We start from the raw sequence: 26,334 nt of genomic DNA, 5'->3' as shown, positions 1-26,334 counted from the left end.
TATTATATTACATGCATATATGTAATATTTAATGTGTTTAATGTAAAAAGTAAACACAATTTCATGGCTGTCATAAATTAAATTTATTACTACGATATACAGTGAACTTTTCATATCAGCAGATACTATTCCACACAAAATATCCCCATAAAAGTACCACTAGAAATATCTGATGTAAAAAAAAAATTCTGAAGCAATATTTTCATCAGTGCTCTATTAGCTTTTACATCTTAAATCTGCATATTTGATTTACCTTTATAAAGGCCTTTTTTTTACTTTTGAAATGTATGCATTACCTTTGAAATTTATTTTATGAATTTATCAATAAATTCTAAATGGCTGTTAGCAGTGAGATAATTTACATAATTTACACTGCAAAATTAAAAGTGAGATTAATGTTTTAAATACATTTATTGATTTATAAATATATACATTAGAAATGTTGGGTGTGGAGGCATACTTTTAAACACACTAAATTACCAGCAGGTGGCGGTAAGTCACTTCATGAGCGAATTATTTCAACTGATTCGAGAAAAACGCTGAATCGTAGCAAAATGTTGCTAGGAGAATGCTTCTGCTAATGTTGCATATTGTCTAATATGTAAGTAACTACTTGACTAACTACTTTTTTATTGAGCTAAAATTAATGTAACATTTGTAATTGTGAGAATTTTCAGCAAAAGCTCACTTGGTATATTACTGAACTATATCATGTTATAAATAAACTATACATTTGAAATTTTTACCTCAGTGTGTTTCTTTAGAGTGCTGTTACATTCATTTGTTTTAAAGTATGTCACAAATAGACAAGAAATACACTATCCATTATCAATTTCTGTTTACGTTGAATGTATTAAAATATTAATCTTTCTTGCCCTTCGATGCTTCGCTAGTTGTTTTTGTCACTTCAGTTTTAATCAGGCGGTTTGTTCGGTCGGGCAAGTAAAAAAAAAATACATTTTAAAAGTATTTCGAAGGCTGGCGGTCAGCTAGCTCGACCTATATAACATTATATACAGAAAAGGGTCGTTTGACCTGTATTCTGCTACTGCGATTCTGAAGACGCAGTAACTTCCACAGAGGGAGAAAAAAATCTAGTTGTTAGCAACTGTCCTTAGCCAAGCCCTATATTCAGTTTTTTTCAAGCTAAGTATCGCTAAACTTGCACTTCCCCATAGCTAAAAGGATAAATCCATTTTACTTCTGCGGTACAATCCGAGAGAGACTCGCGCCAATAACAGAAAGCTGATTGGCTATTGCATGCTGGTCTCATTTGTAGTTTAAATACAGCAAATTATATTTGGAATAGTGAAATAAAGAACTACAACACCACGGAAACAACAAAAAGAGAATTTAAATGAGAATTAGAATGTAGCGTTACATGGACATCTGAAAAATAAGACCTGTGTAAAATTATTTAAGACCTAGAACAGCGAATTTAAGACTTTTTAAGGCCTAAAATTTTGATTTTTAAATTTTAGATTTTTAAGACCCCGCGGAAACCCTGTGTACAAGTAAAAACAGAAAAACTAGACTGCATTGTTTTGAATCGAACTGCGCCCACTAATGGATTATCTGCTCATAGGCAGTGAACAGTGGTGGGGATTTTGATTCAGCCTAGAGACTCGAATCTTTTGAATCCGTTCATTAGAATGTTTTGTTTAAATTCGGTGAACCAGTGAATCATTTACTCAACCGATGCCTCGTTTATTCGGTTCGTTCGCATTCGCAAATGAGATGATTCAGAACACTGACTCGTTCAGTGAAGGGGGCGTGTTCGTCCAGCAAGTCCAACCAATGAAATGTTCCGTCAAACCCCCTACTCGAATTTTATTGGCTCTTATTATAATCAGTCTTGAATGCAGTGGGAATGATTCGTTCATTACAAGATTCGTTCAAAATAATCACCGAAACGCCACTAGTGGGCTCGTGTCTGGAGGTTTGTGTAATGTCAGAGTGAACAAATTGTGCTGCATTGTTGTAACAATCAATGAAATATATATTTGAAGGGCACAAGTAGATTAAGATATATATTTGTGCCGTAACGAGTCGTTTTTCTGCATTTTATGTGCTGCTGTCTTATCATTCATGATTCTTTTGCTGTTGTTCTCAGCTAAGGTTACTCATCATAACCATATAAACTTCACCAGAGTTTCAACAACATATTTACCAATAAGAGCAGTGAGTGGACACTTATTTAAAGCACATACACACGGCTAACGGTGACCTGGTTTGTCTTCACTTGATCTTTGCGGTTTGCGACTTCCCCATATTGCTCTGCAAACAGTAAGTACTGCTTGTTGGCCCCTGAATGCCATTGAACTCTGTACCAGCGCATTATGACAGCTGCAGTCTGTGTATAAGTGGAAAAGATTTAATGCGTTATTAGTATGCAGGGCATTAGAAGCACTGCCTACGTACTTTCACTTTTGTTGTTACAAGGACGCTGACTCAAAAGCCAATGACAGCGTTTTTAGACATTGTAGTGTTTATTTTCATTGAAGATTATTTTTTAAATTTCATTTAGATGGCAGAGTCAGACACTCATAACAGTTTAGTCACGAAATATGCGTTACAACAGTAGCTCTTAAGCTAATACACTACAAGGAAAGTTTTAGAACAGTAAGATTTTTAATGTTTTTTTTTTAAATAAGTCTCTTCTGCTCACCAAGCCTGCATTTATTTGATTCAAGCAAAAAAAAAAGTTTTATTCTTTAAAATACATTTTTTTCTATTTGAGTATATATTTAAAAAGTGTAATATATTCCTGTGATTTCATAGCTGAATTTTTAGCATCATTACTCCAGTCACATGATCCATCAGAAATCATTCTAATATTCTGATTTGTTGCTCAAAAAGTTATGTTAAACAGCTGTGTAGATTTTTTTCCCAAGGTTTCTTTGATGAATAGAAAGTTCAGAAGAATGGCATTTATCTGAAATAGAAAAAAATAGATTTCTGCATGGTATAGTGTATAATGTTGTAAAAGCTTTTTATTTCAGATAAATGCTGATCTTTGAAACTTTCTATTCATCAAAGAATCCTAAAAAAATGTACTCAACTGTTTTAAATATTGATAATAATAATAAATGTTTCTTGAACAGCACATCAGCATATTAGAATTATTTCTGAAGGATCATGTGACACTGAAGACTGGAGTAATGATGCTGAAAATGAAGCTTTGATCACAGGAATAAATTACATTTTCACATGTGACCATGGACTACAAAACCAGTCATTAATGTACATTTTTGAAACTGAGATTCATACATCTAAATGCAGAATAAATAAGCGTTGATGTATGGTTTGTTAGGATAGGACAATATTTGGTTGAATATAACTATTTAAAAATCTGAAATCTGAGGATGCAAAAACTCAAAATGCTGAGAAAATTGCCTTTAAAGTTGTCCAAATGAAGTTCTTAGCAATGCATATTACTAATTAAACATTAAGTTTTGATATATTTATGGTAGGAAACTTACAAAATATCTTCATGGAACATGGTCTTTAATTAACATCCTAATGATTTTTGCCATAAAAGAAAAATAATTTTGACCCATACAATGCATTTTTAGCTATTGCTACAAATATACTTGTGCAACATAAGACTGGTTTTGTAGTCACAAATATTCAAATAGAAAGCTCTGATTTTAAATAGTAAAATATTTCACAATATTACTACTTTTGCTGTATTTTGGATCAAATAAATGCAGGCTTGGTGAGCAGAGGAGACTTCTTTAAAAAACATTCAAAATCTGGTAGTGTATGTACTTTTGGTACTTCTGTTATAATAAAAATCTGATGTCAGTTTTATGTTATACAACTTTATCTTTATTGTTTTGTTATTTCAGTTAAGATTGGGTAAATGTATTTAATTTAAAATCATTTTAAGACTTATTTGGGCCCCCTGGAAGTTTTCTGAGGCCCCCTGGTTGAGAACCACTGTATTACAGTATATCCACAAAGACACATTGATTCACATGTGACATAATTGCTCTGTTTGTTTTCACAGTGGCAAGACTTGGCAGGCTTTCCACCAAAGGCTCAGTGCTGCTACTGTGTGACATGCAAGAAAAGTTCAGACCCAATATTTTCCAGTTCACAAACGTCGTGAGCAATGCCGCAAGACTGCTACAGGTACAAGCTGTACCATCACTTTATCAAAACTGCTGCAGTTGTCTTAAAACGCAATCTAAAGTCACCTGTTTATTTAATGTGCCATCATCCGACATCTTGTCAGCAGATTTTATATGCATTATCTAGTGGTCTTCTGTCATTTTAGACTGAAAAACTTTGTTTTTGAATTTGAAAACAGAGGATCACATGTGACCCTGGACCACATAAGTAACCGTCATAAGTAGCACAGTTATATTTGTAGCAATACCCAATAATGCATTGTGTGGGTCAAAATTACCATTTTTTATTTTATGACAAAAATCATTAAGATATTAAATAAAGATCATGTTCCATGAAGATATTTTGTAAATTTCTTACCGTAAATATATTAAAACTTAAATTTTTATTAGTAATATGCTTTGCTAAGAACTTCATATGGACAACTTGGACTGGTTTTGTGGTCCAGGGTCACATATGTGTGAAGTGAGGAATATCCGAAGCTATTCATTAACATTTTATTAATATGGCAGTTTAATTGTAGGTCAGGCAGTGGACATGAATCTTTATCTTTCTCTTTCAGGCATGTCGAATCTTAAGCATCCCTCAGATTTTAACCGAGCAATACCCTAAAGGTTTGGGTCCCACTGTTCCTGAGCTGGGGGCCGAGGGCTTGAAGCCTCATACAAAGACCAGTTTCTCCATGATGACTGAGAGTGTGCAGAGCTCACTCAAGAGCCTGGGAGACCCTCAGCAAGTCATACTATGTGGCATCGAGGCCCAAGCATGCATTGCGGTAACATTAAATGGGTTTAAACTGGTGCCATGGCACTTTTTACTATCAAAAACACTTTTACTATCTTCTGATCATGACCTGATAAGGTTCTTGTTCTGCTGTAGTGCACAACCTTTGATCTCCTAGAGCGAGGCATGGAGGTTCATATTGTAGCAGATGCCGTCTCTTCTCGAAGGTATAATAATAATTTGGTTTAAAATATACAAAATCAAAAACTGTTGTGATATGTGATAAAGTAGGAAAAATTATGTTTTAAATCATTGCAAACACAAGACTCCTACATACCTGAGCTTGACTCACACCCACATTTTTTCAAACACAGACTCAAGTCAATTGATGGATAGTATTTATAAGCTTTTTTCTAAAGGTCTATAGAAACAGGAGGAATTTTACTGTGTTTGCTTACAGATATATGAATGTTTGTTGAGGTGTTTGTGTAGAATTTGCTTTGTCCTATGAGCCAATTCTTAAGTGATTCTCAGGGTTTTCTATACATATCTGTCTGTCATTTTCAGTCAGACAGATCGTCTTTTTGCACTGTCGAGACTGAAGCAGAGTGGGGTGTTTCTCACCACTACAGAGGGAGTTTTATTACAGCTAGTGCAGGATGCCAAGCACCCCAACTTTAAAGAGGTACCTATTGACAGCTGTCAGCCACATTTTGATTCTTTTAAACCTTCTGTCATCATCTCATACTCACACCACTCTAAAACCATGCATGAAGATATGTACATATACAGTCAAGCCCAAAATTATTCATACCCCTGGCAAATTCTGACTTAGTTACTTTTATTCAACTAGCAAGTTTTTTTTTTTGACCGGAAATTACACAGGCTTCTCCCAAAAGATAATAAGACGATGTACAAGAGGCATCATTGTGGAAAAAAATATTTCTCAGCTTTTATTTACATTTGTCCAAAATTACATTTGTCCAAAATTATTCATACCCTTTGCAAACTGTCACAGTCTATGGGAAAATTCAAAGTTCTATACCATTCCAAATAGTCCAAGCTGTTCTAAAGCATCCTACTTACCCTGATTCATTGGGAACAGCTGTTTTAATCAACTCAACAGGTGAAATTTATCTGAAATAAAATTATACATTATACCATTATATTATACACTATACCATTCAAAAGCTTACAGAAATGGTAAATGAAATTTATACTTTTATTTACCAAGGATGCTTTAAATTGATCAAAAGTCATTATAAAGACATCAGATAAAGACAACAAATGAATGCTATTCTGCTGAACTTTCTATTCTTCAAAGAAACCTAAAAAAATCTACTCAGCAGTTTTTTTTAACGTGATAATATTAAATGTTTTTAAACAGAAAATCTGAATATTAGAATGATTTCTGAAGGATCATGTGACTGGAGTAATGCTACAGTAGTGCTAAAAATTCAGCTTTGAAATCACAGGAATAAATTACATGTTCAAATATATTCAAATAGAAAACAGTTATTTATATTTAAATTGTAAAATATTTCAAAATTGTACAGTTTTTTGCTGTACATTAGATCCAAAAATGCAGGTTTGGTGAGCAGAAGAAAAAACAAAAAACATTTTATTCAAGAAATGTAAAATTGGAAGATTTTGTAAGAAATCTTTATACATATCAAAAGGGTTAGTTCACCTAAAACTAAAAATTCTGTCATTAATTACTCACCCTCAAGTCATTCCAAACCCATAAGACCTTTGTTCATCTTTGGAACAAACATTTTAAACAAGATGTTTTTGATAATAGCCCATGTGACATCAGTGGTTCAACCTCAGTTTTATGAAGCTATGAGGATACTTTTTGTGTGCAAAGAAAACAAAAAGACTTTGCGGGTTTGGAACAACATGAGTTTCAGTAATTAATGACAGAATTTTAATTTTTGAGTGAACTATCTCTTAAACACAAAGCTGACATGAAATTGAATTTAACACAAGTTGCACTAATTACATTTATGTTAACTTATTTTAACATTTTAAAGCTTGACAGCCCTCATTTCTCTTTCTTTTGTATTGTAAAGAAAAGCTTAAGCTTGAATACTTTGTTTAATTTGAATATTTGAATAAATGTTAAGTTTGAATATTTTATTAAACATCTCTTTTTATGTTCAGCTGAAGGGAAAAAAGGATGTGTTTGGACTTTTGGGGAAAGTACCTTTTCATATAAGACCTTGTGGAAATTATATAATTCAGCAACAGTTTTCTTATCCCTGGTTGTTTGTGTCAGGTTTGTTTGTGTCTGTATGAGGAGCTGCTGAGGTGGTTGGGATTTTATAGTGATTAGGTTTGCATTTGGCTATTGTTCCGTTCATGTTCTGACCTGTCCTCCTTCATTTTTTTTTTTTGCACGCAGATCCAGAAGCTCTTGGCTCACCCCTCCCCTGATACAGGCCTGCTGGCCTTCTTCAGCTCTCTATAGGGCCAGTCGCACACCACACCCTACAGACACAATTACATAAAATTACTATAAATCAGCACAGACCGCTTTCTGAACCTGTTGGAGTCATGTGAGCTCGGAGCATGTGTGTATTCAAATAAAATTACTCCCAAAGAAATAAAATAAAAAAAAATCCAAATGGTTCTACAATTCTGTGTGAGAATAAGAGGTTTTAGTAACGCTAATTCTGAAAGTTAACATGAGTTAAGTTAACAATGAGCAATACAGTTACAGTATTTATTAATCTTTGTCATTTGTATAATATTAACATTAGGGCTGCAAAACGATTAATTGTGATTAATCACATTCAAAATAAAAGTTTAGTTACTGTGTATATCTATTATGTATATTTAAATGCACACACATACATGGGTCAAAGATGTTAAACAGTTTAAGCATAAAAACAAGTGTAATACTGCTTTAAATTGTTGTTTTTCCAAAAAAAATTTTTTTTTAAGTTTTCTGTTTAATTTCATTGCATTTTTGTTTTTGTTTTTCTGAGCAAAAAATAAATATCATACATTTTCCCCTAATTTACAGAAGACGCCCACTAAAATGTCTTTCAGTGTAACAGTCTTGTCAGGCATATTAATAACAAAAATCAATTTATTACGTATTAAAAGACGAATTACTTTACCCCCAAATACTAATTAGTTTATTTATTTATTTTTTTAATTTTTAAAATTTGCCACTCTCCTAGGTTTTTTACTCATTTAAAACACAATAAAATTTAATATGCTCCCTTATTAATTTAGATATTTTGAATATGCACAAGTCAGAATAAGCACATTGTTTAAATTTTTACATAAATTTGTGTTACACTGAATGACAATGTAACATTAATTCAACCCAGAAAAAAAATTCTCCAAAAACTTAATTGAAATTTTAAAAGTTCATGTACTTTCTATGGACATAAAATCACTTTTGTAAATTGTCAAACGTGGACATTTTTACGTCTTTGACCCACATGTATATTAAGCAAAAATGTTACATTTATATATAATTTTTTTTATATAAAAGTATAAATATATAAAGATATACACAATTTTTAAAAAAATATATACATGTATGTGTGTATATTTATAAAAACATAATAAATATACACCCTACACTCAAACAGGCCAAGTATATAAACAAACTTGAATGCGATTAATCGTGATTAATCATTTTGCAGCTCTAATTAACATACAACTTTTGATTTTTATAATGTATTGATAAAGTTAAAATGAACATAAACCAAGATTAATAAATGCTTTAGAAGTATTTTTCTTTGTTAGTTCATGTTAACTAATGTAGTTAAAGGAGTAGTTCACTTTCAGAACAAAAATTTACAGATAATGTACTCACCCCCTTGTCATCCAATGTTTCAAATTATGCTTTTTGAGGAAAACATTTCAGGATTTCTCTCCATATAGTGGACTTCTATGGTGCCCCTGAGTTTGAACTTCCAAAATGCAGTTTAAATGCAGTTTCAAAGGGCTCCAAGCCGAGGAAGAAGGGTCTTATCTAGCGAAACGATCGGTTATTTTCTAAAAAAAAACATTTACAATTTATATACTTTTTAATCTCTGGACAGAGTACACACAGAGCTAGGCAAGACGAGCATTTGAGGTTAAAAAGTATATAAATTGTAATTTTTTTTTAGAAAATAACCGATCGTTTTGCTAGATAAGACCCTCAGCTGTGATCGTTTAGAGCCATTTGAAGCTGCATTTTGGAAGTTCAAACTCATGAGCACCATAGAAGTCCATTATATGGAGAGAAATCCTGAAATGTTTATCTCAAAAAACATAATTTCCTTAAGACTGAAGAAAGAAAGACATGAACATCTTGGACAAGGGGGTGAGTACATTATCTGTAAATTTTTGTTCTGAAAGTAAACTAATGTAACAAATGGAAACTCACTGTAAATGTTACCGTTTTCATGTTTAATTATAAAGCATTAACCATGTATATTTTAACATACAACTTAAACATGTATTATATGTATAAATAAAAAATAATAAACTCTGAAAATGTATACTTCATTGGTAGTAACCTAGCTGTATTACGTGATTTATTACACGTGTGCCAAGTGTGAAATCCAGCGGGATGCAAAGATAACTGTGTCATAGGACCAAGAAAATCTGAATGGAAATTATTACAGTGGGTTCCCGCCTGGTGCTCCACTCCTCTCCTATTTCAGCAGAGAAACAGGAACTTACTCACCAGTAAAAGCCTACAAGTGCAGCCATGAGAGGAGGAGAGACCGAAAGAGAGGAGGAGAAACACACCGCGTTCTCAAATGTCAAACGGAGGGTGGAGTGTATGACGTTCAACACTGGCAGAACGGGAGGGGGAACGAGAAAGAAAGGGAAGAACTTTTTTCCGACAGTTTTGTTCTTCTCCAAAACAGAAATTTCATACAAAACGTGTTACTTGAACGCCTCAGGTAGCGAATGAATGCAGCGATAAACACAAGACAAGAAAGAAGAAGAAGAAATAGCGTTTGCTGGGATCCCTCAGATGCCTCGGTGCAACAGATGACAGCATTAAAAATTAACACAGTGTGAAGCCTGTGGCCTTTTGACAGAACAGAGGTATGTTTCAACTCATCTTTTATACTCGAACACACATACCAATCACGTGTAGTAGGTTATTTTCAAAGTGTATCCAACATTTGGTCCAAACAGTGTGCAGTAACCGTATTAAGTATCTGAAGTATCAGTTTGTTCGTCAGATCATTACTTAATGACTTCTGAATTAAGTTTTCTATTACAACGTACTTTTAAATCATATTGTATTGCAAAGGTATGTCATTGTTGACTTGATTTCACAGCTTGGCTGGACCGTATGGGTTAACACACGGTATTACATAATGTTTTGTTTTCTCTCTGCACCTCAGACGTCCCCTTCAGCATGACTTCTGAACTGGACTCTAGTTTGACCAGCATTGACTGGCTTCCTCAGCTGGGAATCAGCACTTTGCGATCAGGAAAAGAAAGAGTGGAGCGAAAAAAAGAACGAGGAAGAGAGAAGGACATCCCTCCCATACCTACACCGTCCCCTGGAAATAACTCCAAAGTGAAGCCCCCTCACAGCTACGCCACTCTGATAGCCATGGCTATAAGTTCAGCTCCTGAAATGAAGCTGAGTTTGAATGATATTTACACATGGATCAGCAATACATTTCCTTATTACAGCAGAGCAGGAAGAGGATGGAAGGTAAAGGCCAGACCACTACATGACCACTTCCTTGTGCTAAATAGTGTGTTGAGGCATAGTTGTGCATGCTGTTGTGCTCAAACAAGTCAAATAAAACACAGTTAAAATAAAGAAATAAAAGTGAAAAAATAAAGAAAAAAAGCCTCATTAAAGGAATGAAACTCCTGAAAAGAAAACCTTAAGTATTTTGCCATTATATATTTTGTATTATTTATATATTTTAAAATATAGAAATACAAAAATATAGAAATATAAACAAAGTTAAACTTGTCAGGATGATACAACTTTCCTGGAATAAAGAAAAAAGCCTCATTAAAGGAAGAAAACTTCTGAAAAGAAAACCTTAAGTGTTTTGCCATAATATATGCTTTTTATTATTTCTATATTTTAAAATGTAGAAATATAAACAAAAGTAGGGATGCTCATTTCGGTTAATTTTCCTGACCGACAACCGCTGCTCGTTATCCGAACATTAACCGTTAACTGATAAAATTAGAATAATAAATTAGTTTAAAATAAAAATAGAATGCACGAGTATCTGTGATGATACATTAAAAATACAAGCAAATGTTTTATTTTAACGTGCAAACAGCAGCATACAGAGCAACAACAAAAACTGTATTGACATATACTCAAATTATCACGCATCAGCAGCGGTTCTGAGAACAGAGAAAATCTGAATGAAAAAAAAAAGAATAATATAAATAGGCCTACACTAAATATGTATAAATTAAATAACTACCTAATTAAGATGACAAAACTAAAACACACTGAATCCTTTTATGCGCTTTGAAGAACTGTACCGGTCTTATTCTTCTCGTCGGACATAAACATATATAGCAGGCCAGCCAATACCTCAGTGTGCCTAGTTTTTAACATGTCCACATGCTGTACGGATAGGCAGGACCGCTGCCTGTTAACTTTTAGACCCGCGAAAAAAACACCATCACAAAAACCCTTTCAATTTGCGGTTCGGGACTTCCATCCACTATCATATGCGTGTGGAGAAGCGCGTGTTTTACAGCGTTCAGCAATAGCCAATCACAGACATGTATGTTGATTTGATTATCACTGTGGCCAATCAGAGGAGGCTATGTTACAATCCACTCACCAACCAAAGTGCCGGTTTCAGTTTTGCTGATTTCTACACTTTCGCGAACTCTCTTATTAAAACAAAGAAAGTGTTGGCATTATATAAATAAGAGATTAATTGTGCAGTGTAAAGGTTATATTATTACTTTTTAATAACTTTATGAGATTGCGATGAACTACTCTAGGATGAGTGATAGCTTTCCAATGATTGTAACGGGAGCGCCTATTGCGCACTTTCTATACTATAATTCATTCAGAATTTGAATACATTCACTTACGCATTCACTCTCTGATAACCCAATAACGCCACTTGCCATTGAGTTGCATATATTACATCTGTTTACTAAGTAAAGGTGAAGCGAAATATGTCTGTACAGCCACACTGCACGTGTCGACATGCGCGCGTGAGTAAACAGATAACTTACAAATAGCATTATTTCTTTCACCATGCAGCAAACGTAAAAAAAAAAAAAAAGAATAGAAAAAAACCCTTTTCAACCGTTTAACTGATAATAATCGGTTAAAATTCTTACTGTCGGTTAACGGTTAAACGGTCAATATGAGCATCCCTAAACAAAAGTAAACATGTCAGAAAGATATAGGCTAACTTTCCTGAAATAAAGAAAAAAAAACTTGTTAAAAGAACAAAACTCCTGAAAAGAAAATCTTATTAAGTATTTTGCCATAATATTTTTTCTATATTTTAAAATGTAGAAATATAAACAAAAATTAAACATGTCAGAATTATACAACTTTCCTGAAATATAGAAAAGCCTCATCAAAGGAATGAAACTCTTGAAAAGAAAACCGTATTAAGTATTTTGCCATAATATATATTTTTTATCATTTATATATTTTAAATTATAAAAATACAAAAATATAGAAATATAAACAGAGTTAAACTTGTCAGGAAGATATAACTTTCCTGAAATAAAGAAAAAAACCTCATTAAAGGAACAAAATTCCTGAAAAGAAAACCTTATTAAGGATTTTGCCATAATGTAGCACTGTGCAATTAATCGCAATCGCAAAAAAAATCGCGATTTAAGCACATGCGATTTCTAAACCGCATAAGGCTGTGATTTTATCTATCCCCCCCAACGGCAACTCCCGCCCCTCTTAAATGTCAAGTTCATTTTATTTTCGATATAGTGCCAGATCACAATAGAAGTCATTTAAGGTTAGCTTTCCTATAGAACAGGTCTATATATTGTTCTTTTATTAAACAAACTAAATTGCCTTATGTTATTTATCTTATTTACACAAAGGCATGTCATTTCTGTCTCTACATGGTCGCGTGTTTACAATGTCTCCTCCGCGAAAACACAGACGGGATCGCGGACTCCATTCATAAAAACGGAATTTACTATAGCGTGGAATGCCACGGAATTCATTGATTTTTGGATGAATAAATCAAAAGTTGGTCTGCGATATGGACTAGTGTCTGTGAAAACTGAAATGCCTGAAAAAGACCGTTTTAATCTGAATCCTGCATGTTCCGTTTGCCTCTGTATGTATGAATGGCGGAGACGTGTTTTTTTTTTTACTACACGCATACTGAAGCACGAGTGACGCTCCAGCTAATTTTTGGCATTTGCATCTCGCATGAACAGATAAACTCAATCTCCAAAGCTGCTGTGAGTGTCACTTTTACCGTTTCATTTGAGAAAACTAGCATCATATTGTACTGTACACACAGAAACTTCACGGCAACCTGTCAAAATAAAAGTACGGTTTAACATGAACCAGAACAATATTAGTCTTGTATTACTTTTGTACAGTATAATGTACAAAACATACATAAAACAATATATATGATAAAAAAATAAATATTACAACAAGATTAACCACTTAATTGTAAAAAAAAAAAAAATACTACAATTATTATTTAAATGTTTTAAACTGAATATAATTTTTCTTCCATGTATTGATTTTAACAGTAAACTTCTGTTTGTTTGCCAAAAATTAAAAGGGTTTATTTTTAATTTGATTAAAAATAAATAAGTGTTTTTGCTTTTTGATTATCAGAAAAATTAAAACACAAGAATTTCTAAAAAAAAAAAAAAAAAAAAGATTGTAGAGCCCTCAAAATGTTAAAATAGAGAGTTTTGGACTTATTTTTCCACTGAAATTAATGTTTTCATTATTACACAAAGTAGGCTAAAGTACCGGGAAAAAAAGTAACATGGCTAATTTATTTTATGTTGTCTGTTTTAAAGACAATTTTACAACAGTTTTGTTTATTAAACTTAATACTATGTTATTTCATTGTGAAATGTTTTGTTATGCACTTCTTGTGCACTACATTTAAATCGCAAATAACATCGCAATCGCAATATTCGTTCAAAAAATCTTAATATGATTATTTTGTCCATATTGCACAGCCCTACCATAATGTATGTTTTTTTATTTCTATATTTTAAAATATAGAAATATAAACAAAGTTAAACATGTCAGGATGATACAACTTTCCGGAAATAAAGAAAAAAGTCTTATTAAAGGAACAAAACTCCTGAAAAGAAAAAAGGTATTTTTACATAGTATATTTTTTGATCATTATTTTTATATCTTAAAATATCAGATAATTTGACCATGTTTTCTTCTTGACAAGGCAAGGTTCTGGTTGTAAATGATCACTCCGGACTCCTAAATATTTAATAATATTTATTAAACCATGATTTAATAAATCATAATATTTGTTACAAAAGAATACTATACTAAAAATACTTTTAAAAATTTAAATAATGATTGGTCGTACTGTCAAAATACAACTTCTGTGTAATACTACTGAGGTGTCAGACTGTGTGAACAGACTGCTTTTCATTATTGCGTACTTACAATTTGTATATGATTCATCAGACAGATTAATTGTAGATCTAATGTCAATGTGAAATGACAGTTTATAGGTGTGTAGTGATATTTTACAGGAACTATGATGTAATCTCTTCTACTTCCCACTTAAATAAAGTATGTAATATGTAATGCTCCTTAACTGGAAATGGTGCTGATTATCTGAGGGGTCTGGGCATGTTTAAAAACTGATTTTAGGAAATGATTCATATTGACCGTTTCTTTCGTTCTCTTTCTCTTTTTTTTTGACTTTTGTTTTCCAAGACTTTGTCTGTTCATCAAAAATACAGTAAAACAGTACTGTGAAATACTGTGAAATATTATTACAATTTAAAGCAACTGTTTTCTATATTAATATATTTTAAATTGTCATTTATTCTTGCAGAATTTTTGTCAGTTTTTAACACCATTTTTCAGAGTCTTTCAGAAATCATTCTAATATGCTGATTTACTGCTTAAGAATCTTTCTTCTTATTATCAATGCTGAAAACAGTTATGCTGCTTAATATTTTTGTGGAAACCATGATACATTTTTAAGATATTTCTGACAAATAGCAAGTTCAAAAGAACAGCAGTAGAAAATAGAAATCATTTGTAACATTTTGAGCATTTTTAATCATTTTTTAATCAATTTAATGCAGCCTTGCTAAATAAAAGTGTTAATTTCCTAAAAATCTTAAAAAAAACAACTTACTTTTGCACCGTAATGCATGTCAAATGTATAGATGCATATACACATCTCTGTTTTGTCTTCTAGAACTCAATTCGACACAATTTGTCCCTCAATAAATGTTTCCGGAAAGTTCCTCGACCACAGAGTGATCCTGGGAAGGTGATGTAGCCAAATTATTGTATTGTTTTGTTCATTAATAACTGGGATTTATTCATTTTCAACACTCCCAAATCCACTCTTTTGCTTACTAATACTCAAGCTAATACAATCACCTGTTTTAGGGCTCATACTGGACGATGGATGTACCGCCTGACTCAACTCAAGCCAGAGGAGTTAAACGTCCTTATACTAAAGTGGAGGAGGTAAGAGTACGTCACGTGAAGCATACTCATCACATCTGTGAGATCAGTGTTTCACTCACCGACATCCTTATTTCAGGATCCATCTTCAGAGGCCCAACTGCCTGTCAGTCAAGCAGAGCTCCTCCCACCTCAGCCAGACACCAAAAGCATGTTCTCTCCCCCTCCTTGCAAGGTTCAAAGTCACTTCTTCTGCTTTTCTATTTTTATTAAGGATTAAGATCCTCTAATAGCAGAGCTTAAGGTATAAGAATGAGGAAATGAGAGTGTGAGGTAAACAAAAGAGAGCTAGTGACTGGTAGAGTTCATAAGTACTTTCATTTATGGTGAATCTGAATGCATGCATCACCTTGAAGGAATAGTTCAAATAAAATACTGTTATTATTTTCTCACCCTCTTGTCATTCCAAACCTGTATGGTATTTTTATATTTTTATCAATGGAACAAATAGAAGAATTTTTGTCTTGATAGCTTTTTTGACAATGACAGTTCACCCAAGAATGAAACTTCAGTCATTAATTACTCACTTTCATGTCGTTCCAAACCCGTAAAGCCTTTGTTCATCTTCGGAACACAAATTAAGATATTTTTGATGAAATCCCGAAATTGTGATCCTGCATAGACAGCAACGCAACTACCATATTCAAGGCCCAGAAAGGTAGTAAGGACGTGTTAAAATAGTCCATGTGACATCAGTGGTCCAATTGTAATTTTATCAAGCTACCAGAATACTTTTTGTGCACAAAATAACTAGGGGTGGGAGAAAAAAATCGATTCACCTAACTATCGTGATTCTTTTTTAAACAATTTAAAAAATCGATTGGTTTACCTCTGAATTTATTTATATTAAATAATTGTACTTTTCCTAAGAGGTGGTGGAGAGAAGTTGCCGCTTTTATTCCAACAGAGGGCGAAATGTATAAATGTGTTGCACTTTAAGCAGCACCGCGCAGACGATCGGCGTATGACATCAAAGTACTGCGAGAGCGATTTAAGAGCATGCAGAGCCATCTGCTCTCTCAGGGCTCCATACATTTTGCGACCATTTTTTCTACCGGTGGGACTAATTTTTGTGAGCGATTGCACTGTTGCGACCACTGTGTTGTTCAACTCAGAAGCTCTGCCATTTCTGTTGCATATGAGAAACATCCAACGACAAACAAAATGAAAGTGAAACTAAACCATGCTACGTTTTAGCTGTGCAGTGCGGAGCGTTTATCAGCTTGGACTGCAAACGTATGGTTGTTCCAATTCCGATACTACAGTCGTGGCCAAAAGTTTTGAGAATTACATGAATATTGGAAATTGGAAAAGTTGCTGCTTTTTATAATAGCAATTTGCATATACTCCAGAATGTTATGAAGAGTGATCAGATGAATTGCATAGTCCTTCTTTGCCATGAAAATTAACTTAATCCCGAATAAAACTTTCCACTGCATTGTTAAGAAGGCTTAGGGGCGTCCAGGAAAGGTGGTCTCCTAAAGAGGATTCAGCTGCGGGATCGGAGTGCCACCAGTGCAGAGCTTGCTCAGGAATGGCAGCAGGCAGGTGTGAGCGCATCTGCACGCACAGTGAGGCCAAGATTTTTGGAAGATGGCCTGGTGTCAAGAAGGGCAGCGAAGAAGCCACTTCTCTCCAAAAAAAAACATCAGGGACAGATTGATCTTCTGCAAAAAGTATGGCGAATGGACTGCTGAGGACTGGGGCAAAGTCATATTCTCCGACGAAGCCTCTTTCCGATTGTTTGGGGCATCTGGAAAAAGGCTTGTCCGGAGAAGAAAAGGTGAGCGCTACCATCAGTCCTGTGTCATGCCAACAGTAAAGCATCCTGAGACCATTCATGTGTGGGGTTGCTTCTCATCCAAGGGAGTGGGCTCACTCACAATTTTGCCCAAAAACACAGCCATGAATAAAGAATGGTACCAAAACACCCTCCAACAGCAACTTCTTCCAACAATCCAACAACAGTTTGGTGAAGAACAATGCATTTTCCAGCACGATGGAGCAGATCTTAAAACTTGTGGTCAATCCTCAAGAGGCGGGTGGACAAACAAAAACCCACTAATTCTGACAAAATCCAAGAAGTGATTATGAAAGAATGGGTTGCTATCAGTCAGGATTTGGCCCAGAAGTTGATTGAGAGCATGCCCAGTCGAAGTGCAGAGGTCCTGAAAAAGAAGGGCCAACACTGCAAATACTGACTCTTTGCATAAATGTCATGTAATTGTCGATAAAAGCCTTTGAAACGTATGAAGTGCTTGTAATTATATTTCAGTACATCACAGAAACAACTTAAACAAAGATCTAAAAGCAGTTTAGCAGCAAACTTTGTGAAAACTAATATTTGTGTCATTCTCAAAACTTTTGGCCACGACTGTAGTATCAGAAATGCCACCGATATGCGATGCGGAAAACACAGACGAAATCGTGGAATCCAGTCATAAAATGGAATTTACAGTTTAACGCGGAATGTCACGGAATTTGTCAAAGTTTGGATGCATTAATCAAAAGTAGTTTATTACACTTAAATCAAATCTAATATTAAGCCACCAAACGACTGTTTAAATATGAATTCTGTGTGTCTCTGTGTTACTGAACGGCACAGACGCGGTTTTGTTTACTACTCATACTGAAGCGTGTGTGACACTTATGGTAATATTACAGGGCTCCAGACTGTGACAGTTTTTTCTGCCGTTGCAACTAATTTTCATGAGCAGTTGCACTGGCTTGTCCACTGCGTTGTTCAACTCAGGGCTGCCATTTCTGTTTCTGATGAGAAACATCAAACGGCTGCTTGGACCGCAACGCAAACGAACTTGCACAAACCCAGAACAGCTTTATTCAGGAGCCAAAGTTGATTTTGCGACACTGTTACTGCTGAGAGATCCAGTGAGAAGCGTTTGAAATCACCGCATAATAAGGTTGCTGCGAGATCTAGTGAGAATCTTTCAAATTCTGCCCAGAATTCTCTGTTATAAACAGTGCTGATGTACATCAAAAAAAAAAACAGAATTAGTAATGCTAACTATAAAAAATAATTACTGTCAAATGTATGTCAGACAATAAAAATACTCTAGTTCACTGTATATATTTATTCATGTTTTATTAAGGGATAAGTCTGGAGCACACCATAAAATAATTCAATTTATACAGAGTTAATAGTATCTACAGCTGTATATACAAATACAAATACAAATGGATTCAGATCGAGACTTCGGAGCGGTCTTTTTTTTTTTTCTTAAACAGTACAAAACACCAAAACATAAGTGAGATCTCTGATTGAAGTCCCTAAAAATCAAAACTCCCATCTGTGCTTTTTTGGCATTTCGGTGTCTTGTTTAGCAAATCAGTTTAGCAAATTGTTGTTGTTGAAAAGAGCTGCTTGAAGATTGTTCAAAAATCCTCTTTTTAATTCAGATTTTTTACAATACATATTACAATCAAGAAGCAAGATGAAAAAAATAAGTTATTTAAACTTAATTGTGTGCTTCGTGGAAGAAAATAAGTTGGAGTTTGCATGTGAGAATGAGCAAATATTGCTAGAGGGATGCTTTTAAAGGGATAGTTCACCTACAAAATAAAAAAATTATGTCATTAATTACTCTCCCTCATTTCCAAAGCTGTAAGGTCATCTGCAGAACACAAATTAAGATATTTTTGATGAAATCCGAGAGCTTTTTGACCCTTCATAGGCTCAGAAAGATAGTAAGGACATCACTAAAATAGTCAATGTGACATCAGTGGTTCAGCCGTAATTTTATTTAATCAAAAATATCTTCATTTGTGTTCTGAAGATTAACAAAGGTCTTACGAATTTTGAAACAAAATGAAGGTGAGTAATTAATGACAGAATTTAAATTTTTGGGTGAACTATCCTTTTAAGTGGTATTATATTATATTGTGTATCCAAATAACTCAAATTAATCTCTTCAGACATTGTTTTTGCAGCAACGTCCAAGTATCCCGGTACCTACATCTCTTCCTTCAAACCCTCATGCTGATCCCCCTCTCCGATTCTCCTTTGCTGATTTGAACTTACCAGATCTGTACAACTCCTTCCAGTCCCTCTGTCGGTCAGTGAGAGACAGAGTCACCTCGCAATGTAAGTAAATTGTTTTTACCAATCTTTTAATTTACCATAAAATCAATTTTGATTCAGAATCAAGTTGGTATAAGATGTGTCAGTGTAGGTGTGCTTAATGATTCATAATCTCTCCCATACTCTCTCTCATAGCGGACATTTCCAGTTTACTTGGACTTACCCATGACAGTACACCGCTCCACACGCCAACCCTGCCTCCTCTCTCCCCCTGCCCCTGTCCAAACCCCAACATTAACCAGTACACCAACCCTAACCCTATTCTTAACCCTAACCTCAATACCAACGGCACCTTCAACCCAAATCTACCCAATACCAACTCTAGTTTTATGCACAACCTAAATCCAAACCAGAACTCTAACCTTCATCCAAACTCCAACACTGAGCCTGAAAAGCTTCCAAACAACAATGGTGAGTATAACTCCTTAGTAGTGACGTGTTAATGGGATAAGAGTGTCCAGATGACCTGATCCCCTCTTCTTCTCTCTTTTTCAGTTGTTCCTGCAGATTGGTTCAGTAACGCTGACTCTTTGAGAGAGAGTTTCAGAATTGCTAGTAGTCTGGACTGGGCTAACATTGATCTCACCAGTCACCCTGGTCAGTACTCAACCATAGTCAACCATAGTCTACTTGCTTTCACTTTCCACTCTGGATTTATAGTTTAGTTTCAAAGTGTTCATCCAGAAGCACTTTTTTTCCACTGCTATTTTTAAACTGTAACTTGTCAAGTTGCAATCGGCTTATAATTTAAGGTAGTTGATAACAGTGAAGCTATCATTTGGTAGTGATGGGCGCTTTCAAAGCACTGCTTCCTGAAGCTCTGAATCTTTTGTGAATCAATTGTTTCTAAACAGTGGTTTACAAAGTCACGTGATTTCAGTGAAGAAGGTTTAAAACGTTTTGAATTTCAAAGGTTTGCTGTTGGGGGGCTGAGGGATCTGTGTAAACCTGCAAAACATGCAAGTTCATTGAAATCGCCCCCCCAGCGGTGAACCATTGAACCAGCATCTATGGTTTTTACCTGATCTTGGATCAGTTTAATCAATTTGTAGACATCTCAAACGAGACATTTGTGTAATTAAAAGAATGAGAAGTTGTCTCTTACTGGCTTCTATATACACACTCTCCATAAAACAAACAAAATAAGCCCTGAAAATTAATATAAAATATTTTAAAAACCACAAATTATACAGACACTTAATATTTAATGGTAATTCTATATTTTTATTGCATTTATTGTGTTATACTTTCAATAAAACATTTGCAATAGGTAATTTATACATGTTTTAGTCTGAGTTTTTGTCACATTTACAGACTTTTGACCAACAGGCATCACTAGCATGTGCTGTTTTGAACACTTTGAAACAATAAATTATTTTGCGAAGCAATTGGTTTAATTGATTCGAAGCTTTGCAAAGGTTTGTTTCTCCCATTACTACCATTTGGTAGAAAATTGCTACACTACACACAACAAACAAAATAGGGTGGGAATATTCAGGCGGTGACGGTCTGATTCGAAAACGATTCTTGATCTACATTTTGTTCTGCTGTGCAAATACATCTTTACAACTTTACATTTTAACAAAATGTAAAATTGCCGTTTCTATGCTTTTTGTTTATAGTTGGAATCTCTGTATGTCAGTTCTGCCATCTTAAATGTAGGGGTGTGAATCTTCACTGGTTTCAGGATTCAGTTTAATTAGGATTTTCATTATCAACTAAATATCACGATGCGTTACATTCTCAGTTTTCAATATTACTGCACATGGCTACATTTTCAAATACATTTTATATCAAATTTATTTTGTGTCATTATTATATGATATATTATATGAGCAGGCTACTTTTTAAAACAATTACTTAATTAAAATAATTATTCTTTAACTATCCAAAAGATTACAGAAAATAGTTATTGGTTTTTCTTTTTTTCTCAGCATTACTGCCGTTTGATTATTACTCATGAGATCATAGACAGTGACAGCTATAACAGGCTGCATTCAAACTATTGCACAGATCTGTTTCGATATATATGAAAACATAACTGACTGTGTGTACATCAGTTTCAACTAAAAGTATTCGCAAATACAACTGCATTTAACCGCAACCGCAATCAAGGTTTAGGACGAACAAACACGTGAAAGTCTTTCAGTGCACAAGTTTCGTGCATCTAATAGTACTGCATTCCAAACAGCATAAATTAAAGCATATCTTAAATAAAACATGGCTGTCAAGCAATGCGCATGTGTCTCACAGTGTAAATTCTGTGCAATGAAGCCTGCCAAATATTCAGAATCGATTCAGAATCATTGAAGAAAGAATCGTGATGCATCGGAGAATACAATAAAAATAAAAATTTAGTCATTAATTTACTCACCCTGATGTACTCTCATGAACACATGGTAAACACTGACACGGAAGAGCAGAAATTGTTGAATAAAGTTGTTATTTTTGTTTTCTTTGTGCAGAAAAAATATTCTTGTAGCTTCATAACATTATGGTTGAACCACTGATGTCACATGGACTATTTTAATAACGTCCTTGCAACCTTTCTGAGTCTTGAATGTGGTAGTTACGTTGATGTCTATGCAGGGTCAGAAAGCATCCAAAACACTACAAAACTGCTGTATATCACTGTAATTATTTGTTTCTATCTGTGTTGTTCTTATGCAGATCTGATAGAGAGCATGCGTCAGGCCGAGCTCTGTGACTGGGCATTGGATTCGACGCTCTTCACCTCGCTATGTGACTCACTCAACCGATTCTTCACTCAGAAGGGCCTCATTAGCTCATCTTCTGGTGTGCCCTCATTTGCACATATGGCCCCACCACCTATCAATATGCTGCCCACTAACCCTCCCAGCCTGGCTAGTTTAACTCAACCCTCTCCACTCATCTACCCCTCCCAACTCCCTCCTGGCACGGGTGAACCTCCCCTCCAAAGTCCCAGGAGAACTCTGACCCCTCACACCCAGAACCAGACAGCACAGAGTTCCCCGGTGCTGCAGCCCACCACGAGCCAGCCTCTGACTCCTAACGGTATGTTAACAGATCCCTTAAATTCTTATGCATCTCAACTTAGACTCAACTTTACACTATCAAGGGATAGTGTTAAAAAGTGATGTCTTTTAAGGTTGTGAAACCAGACTTCTTTCGGCCCAATGTAAAGCGTGAGAGTCAGCTTCTTTACTATAATACTGAAGGTTAAAATTAAAATACAGTTCATAGCAAACAAAACTTGCATATTTTGCTAATTATTGCTGCTGAAAATGGTCAATTATTGTCATGTTTCGGGATATACTAGTTGGTCAGACCGGGAAAAAACATTTGGAGTACTATACCCTGTTGAAAAAAACAGCATATGCTGGTTAGGTAGGGTTTGATGCTGGGATGCTAGTTTTAGCTGGTTTAAGCTGGTCCCTCCTGCTCAGGACCAGCACATGACCAGCTAAGGACCAGCATAAATCAGCTTAGGACCAGCATTAACCAGTTTAGGACCAGCTAAAACCAGCATCCCAGCATCAAAACCTACCTAACCAGTAACCAGCATATGCTGTTTTTTTCAACAGGGTAGATTGCCAAAAGTTATTTCAAATCAGAGAAGAGTGCAAAAAACTGCGGTACACATTTGTGGTTGGCCAAACTGAACCAGGATTTCCAGGGAAAGAATCTTGACCACATTCGTGTTTTTTCTTATCATTTCTAGTCAGGCAGGTAAAATATTAGGCTAATATCTTTTACTGCTCATACGTATCTTTACCACCTATTAACTTTAATTTGTCAAACTATTGCACCCTTTCCTGCTTACTCTATTTGATTTAGCAGCTTCCTCACATTTATTGCCATCACGCATCTGAAATAAAAACACTTAAATGGTGGCCTTCATAAAAACGTAATGGGTTTATTTAAACTTTAATATTGAAGAACAGTAAAAATAAGGATTATGTTATATGGTGCATATATTTTGCAAAGTGCCCCTCTCTAGAGTTCATTTTTCTAGCTGACTAACGAGTTTATGGTCACCGAATATGTTTTTTTCTGAGGTAAATGTGAGGTTACGTGACATAGTGTTTACAAGCTGTTACACTGACGTCTTTCCGTGGTTGAAACACTGAATGAGCGATTACATGAGGCAGAAAACGGCTTTCGATAAGTTGTAGGCCTACATACGTTCATTAACTCAAAACAGGCTAGACTAATTGATTCTTGTGATTTAATAATATTGCTTCGTAAAAATCAAGACATTTTCTGTGTGTGTGTGATCTTTTTAAGTGCTCTTATTGTCATTTGAGTGTTTTCTTTGTTGGTCGAATTGCTTACACGTCCTAATATGATGTCTTCATGCAGCACTTCAAACTCAACCACTGACCCCAACAGGTCGTCCACCCTTGAAGAAAATCACCAGTGAGGACATCCAGGATGATTTCGATTGGGATTCATTGATTGAATAATTCGGTTTGCAGATATACATACAAATACACAGGAAAGAAAACATGAGCCAATTATTGAGAAAAGACACGAGTATCTGTCAAAAAGGAGTTGAGGCTAACTCTAGTTTCATTTATACGTGGAACAAAAGCACCATCATCATAACAATGATCATCATTCAGCTTAGTTTTAGTGCTTCGTGATTGATACGGCCCAGTGGTGCTGCTTTAGTCAACTGCAGGTTGAAGTGCTGGAGAACAATGATAACCAGCACCAATTTGTGAGGTTAAATGCTAAATATTTATCAAGTTTGTTCCTGAACTTCTTCAGACCTTGAAGACTGGGGTGGATCAGTCCATGTCAGGCTGCCTTTTATGTCAGTGTATTATAATGTAAATAACGATAGCACTTCCAAAATCTTTGCCACTTGGCAATGGCTCAGTTTTTGCTGAATGTCGATAACTTTTTTTTGAGAACTTCTTGACCAAAGATTGCACTTTTTCAACAAATTGCATGTACACTAACAATTTGTGGGAGAAAATAAATGCAGTTTAACAGTACACTGAGGTATATTATGACAATACATATGGGTGTATATTGACTGAAATCAATTATTACATTTATTGCTCTATGTTATTCCACTTTGTCACATGCAAATCCCCTTAGGGAGCTAACGCCTGTCTTTAATTAAAAAATAAATAAATGAAAGGAAATGTCTATTGTCTATCATTAGTGGCCAAGCACCGAAGGTGCGATGGCACCTATTGCATCCGTTGGCTTCTTCTGCTTCTGCTTTTGAAGTCTATGGCAGCCCATAGAACCGCTTGCAGTAAAGTTATGAAATTTGGCACACTGATAGAGAACAGTCTCAACATTAACCATAGCAAGTTTGGAGTCTCTAACTCAAACTCTCTAGTGCCAACACTTGTCCAAATTTTAACTCATGTTTATGCTAATAACTTTTGAACTGTAAGGCCTAGAACAGGGATCCTCAAATCTTACCCTGGAGGTCCAGTGCGCTGCAGAGTTTAGCTCTAACCCTAATCAAACACACCTGAGCATGCTAATCAAGGTCTTCAGGATCATTAGAGAATCACAGGTAGGTTAGTTTGATCAGGGTTGGAGCTAAACTCTGCAGCGCATTGAACCTCCAGGGTAAGATTTGAGGAACCCTGGCCTAGAAGGAAAATTCTTATTTTTCCTCTGAATCCTTCAAGTCAAGTTTTTTCGCTGTTTTTAATAGTTTGAAAAAACTACTTTTTCGAACTCATCCTAGACGGTCTGTCTTAATTTTTTTTTAACCAAAATTGGCTCAGATCATCTTCAGACCATGCTGGCAAAAAGTTGTGGAATTCTGGTTGATTAGTCAGACCATTCTCGAATAACGTGCAAACCGGTTTGATAAAGAGCATGCAAAAATGGATGTGAGGCTAGATCTCTGCAATGCTTTAGCCTATTGAGACCAAACTTCTTGTGTTTTATAATAACAATGACATGAGGCTACCTGCACAGTTTAGCGCCACCTAGTGGTCAGGAGATATGAAAAATGGCTATTTTTGCTTCTGAATGGTTTGGTCAAAATGACAAAACAGGTCTCATTAGTACAGCGTGCCGAATTTTTCCATATCAGCCATTTTGAATTTTGTCATAAACTGCTATATTTTATGAACACATTGGTGTATCCTTACGAAACTTAGTATGTATCTTTGGCACCATGGCCTGATAGTACTAAAAAGTCTCAGCATTAACCACAGCAAGTTTAGAGTCTCTAACTCAAACTCTATAGCACTGCCACTTGTCCAAAGTTTCACGCATGTTTATGCTAATAACTTTTTAACTAAGCTCTAGAAGGATTTTTTTCCCTCTGGATCCTTGGCTCATCATGCTGAGTCAAATTGACACCAACTTTTCAAAAATCACAAGGTCAAGTTTTTTTTTTTCACTATTTTTAATTGTTTTAGTAATAGTACGTTTTTTAGTAGTTTTCGAACTTGTCCTAGCGGGTTTTTCTGATTTTCACCAAAATTGGCTCAGCTCATCTACAGACCATGCTGGCACAAAGTTACGGATTTCTGGTTGATTAGTCAAACCATTCTTGAATAATTCACAAATGGATTTGACAGAAAGCAACCAAAAATGCTATATCTCTGCAGTTTTTCCGAGAATTGAGACCAAACTTCTTGTGTTTTATAATAACCATGACCTGCACAGTTTTGGCACAGCACCACCTAGTGGTCAGGAGATATGAAAATTGGCTATTTTTGCTTATAACTTCTGAATGGTTTGG

At 34.9% G+C, this 26,334-nt stretch overlaps 2 protein-coding genes across 2 annotated transcripts; both read left to right on the top strand.

Annotated features, from left to right (window-relative positions):
* The first annotated feature begins 1,907 nt into the window (after window positions 1-1,907).
* Window positions 1,908-9,382, top strand: isoc2 (isochorismatase domain containing 2). Its single transcript, XM_073847101.1, has 7 exons — window positions 1,908-1,939; window positions 2,114-2,286; window positions 4,013-4,137; window positions 4,697-4,909; window positions 5,014-5,084; window positions 5,425-5,542; window positions 7,262-9,382. Coding segments are annotated over exons 2-7 (594 nt in total). The 5' UTR covers window positions 1,908-1,939; window positions 2,114-2,285; the 3' UTR covers window positions 7,328-9,382.
* Window positions 9,383-9,648: 266 nt separating this feature from the next.
* foxj2 (forkhead box J2) lies at window positions 9,649-24,754 on the top strand. The gene is made up of 10 exons (XM_073847374.1): window positions 9,649-9,924; window positions 10,230-10,549; window positions 15,249-15,323; window positions 15,446-15,526; window positions 15,603-15,698; window positions 19,472-19,625; window positions 19,758-20,033; window positions 20,118-20,219; window positions 22,293-22,658; window positions 23,967-24,754. The coding sequence occupies exons 2-10, from the start codon at window positions 10,244-10,246 to the stop codon at window positions 24,068-24,070; spliced, it is 1,560 nt and encodes a 519-aa protein (XP_073703475.1). The 5' UTR covers window positions 9,649-9,924; window positions 10,230-10,243; the 3' UTR covers window positions 24,071-24,754.
* The last annotated feature ends 1,580 nt before the right edge of the window (window positions 24,755-26,334 follow it).

Source organism: Garra rufa, chromosome 9, assembly GCF_049309525.1.
Source record: "Garra rufa chromosome 9, GarRuf1.0, whole genome shotgun sequence".
In the NCBI taxonomy this organism is placed as follows: domain Eukaryota; kingdom Metazoa; phylum Chordata; class Actinopteri; order Cypriniformes; family Cyprinidae; genus Garra; species Garra rufa.
The sequence above is the reverse complement of the archived record's forward strand: the minus strand, read 5'-3'. Positions and strand labels throughout refer to the sequence as shown.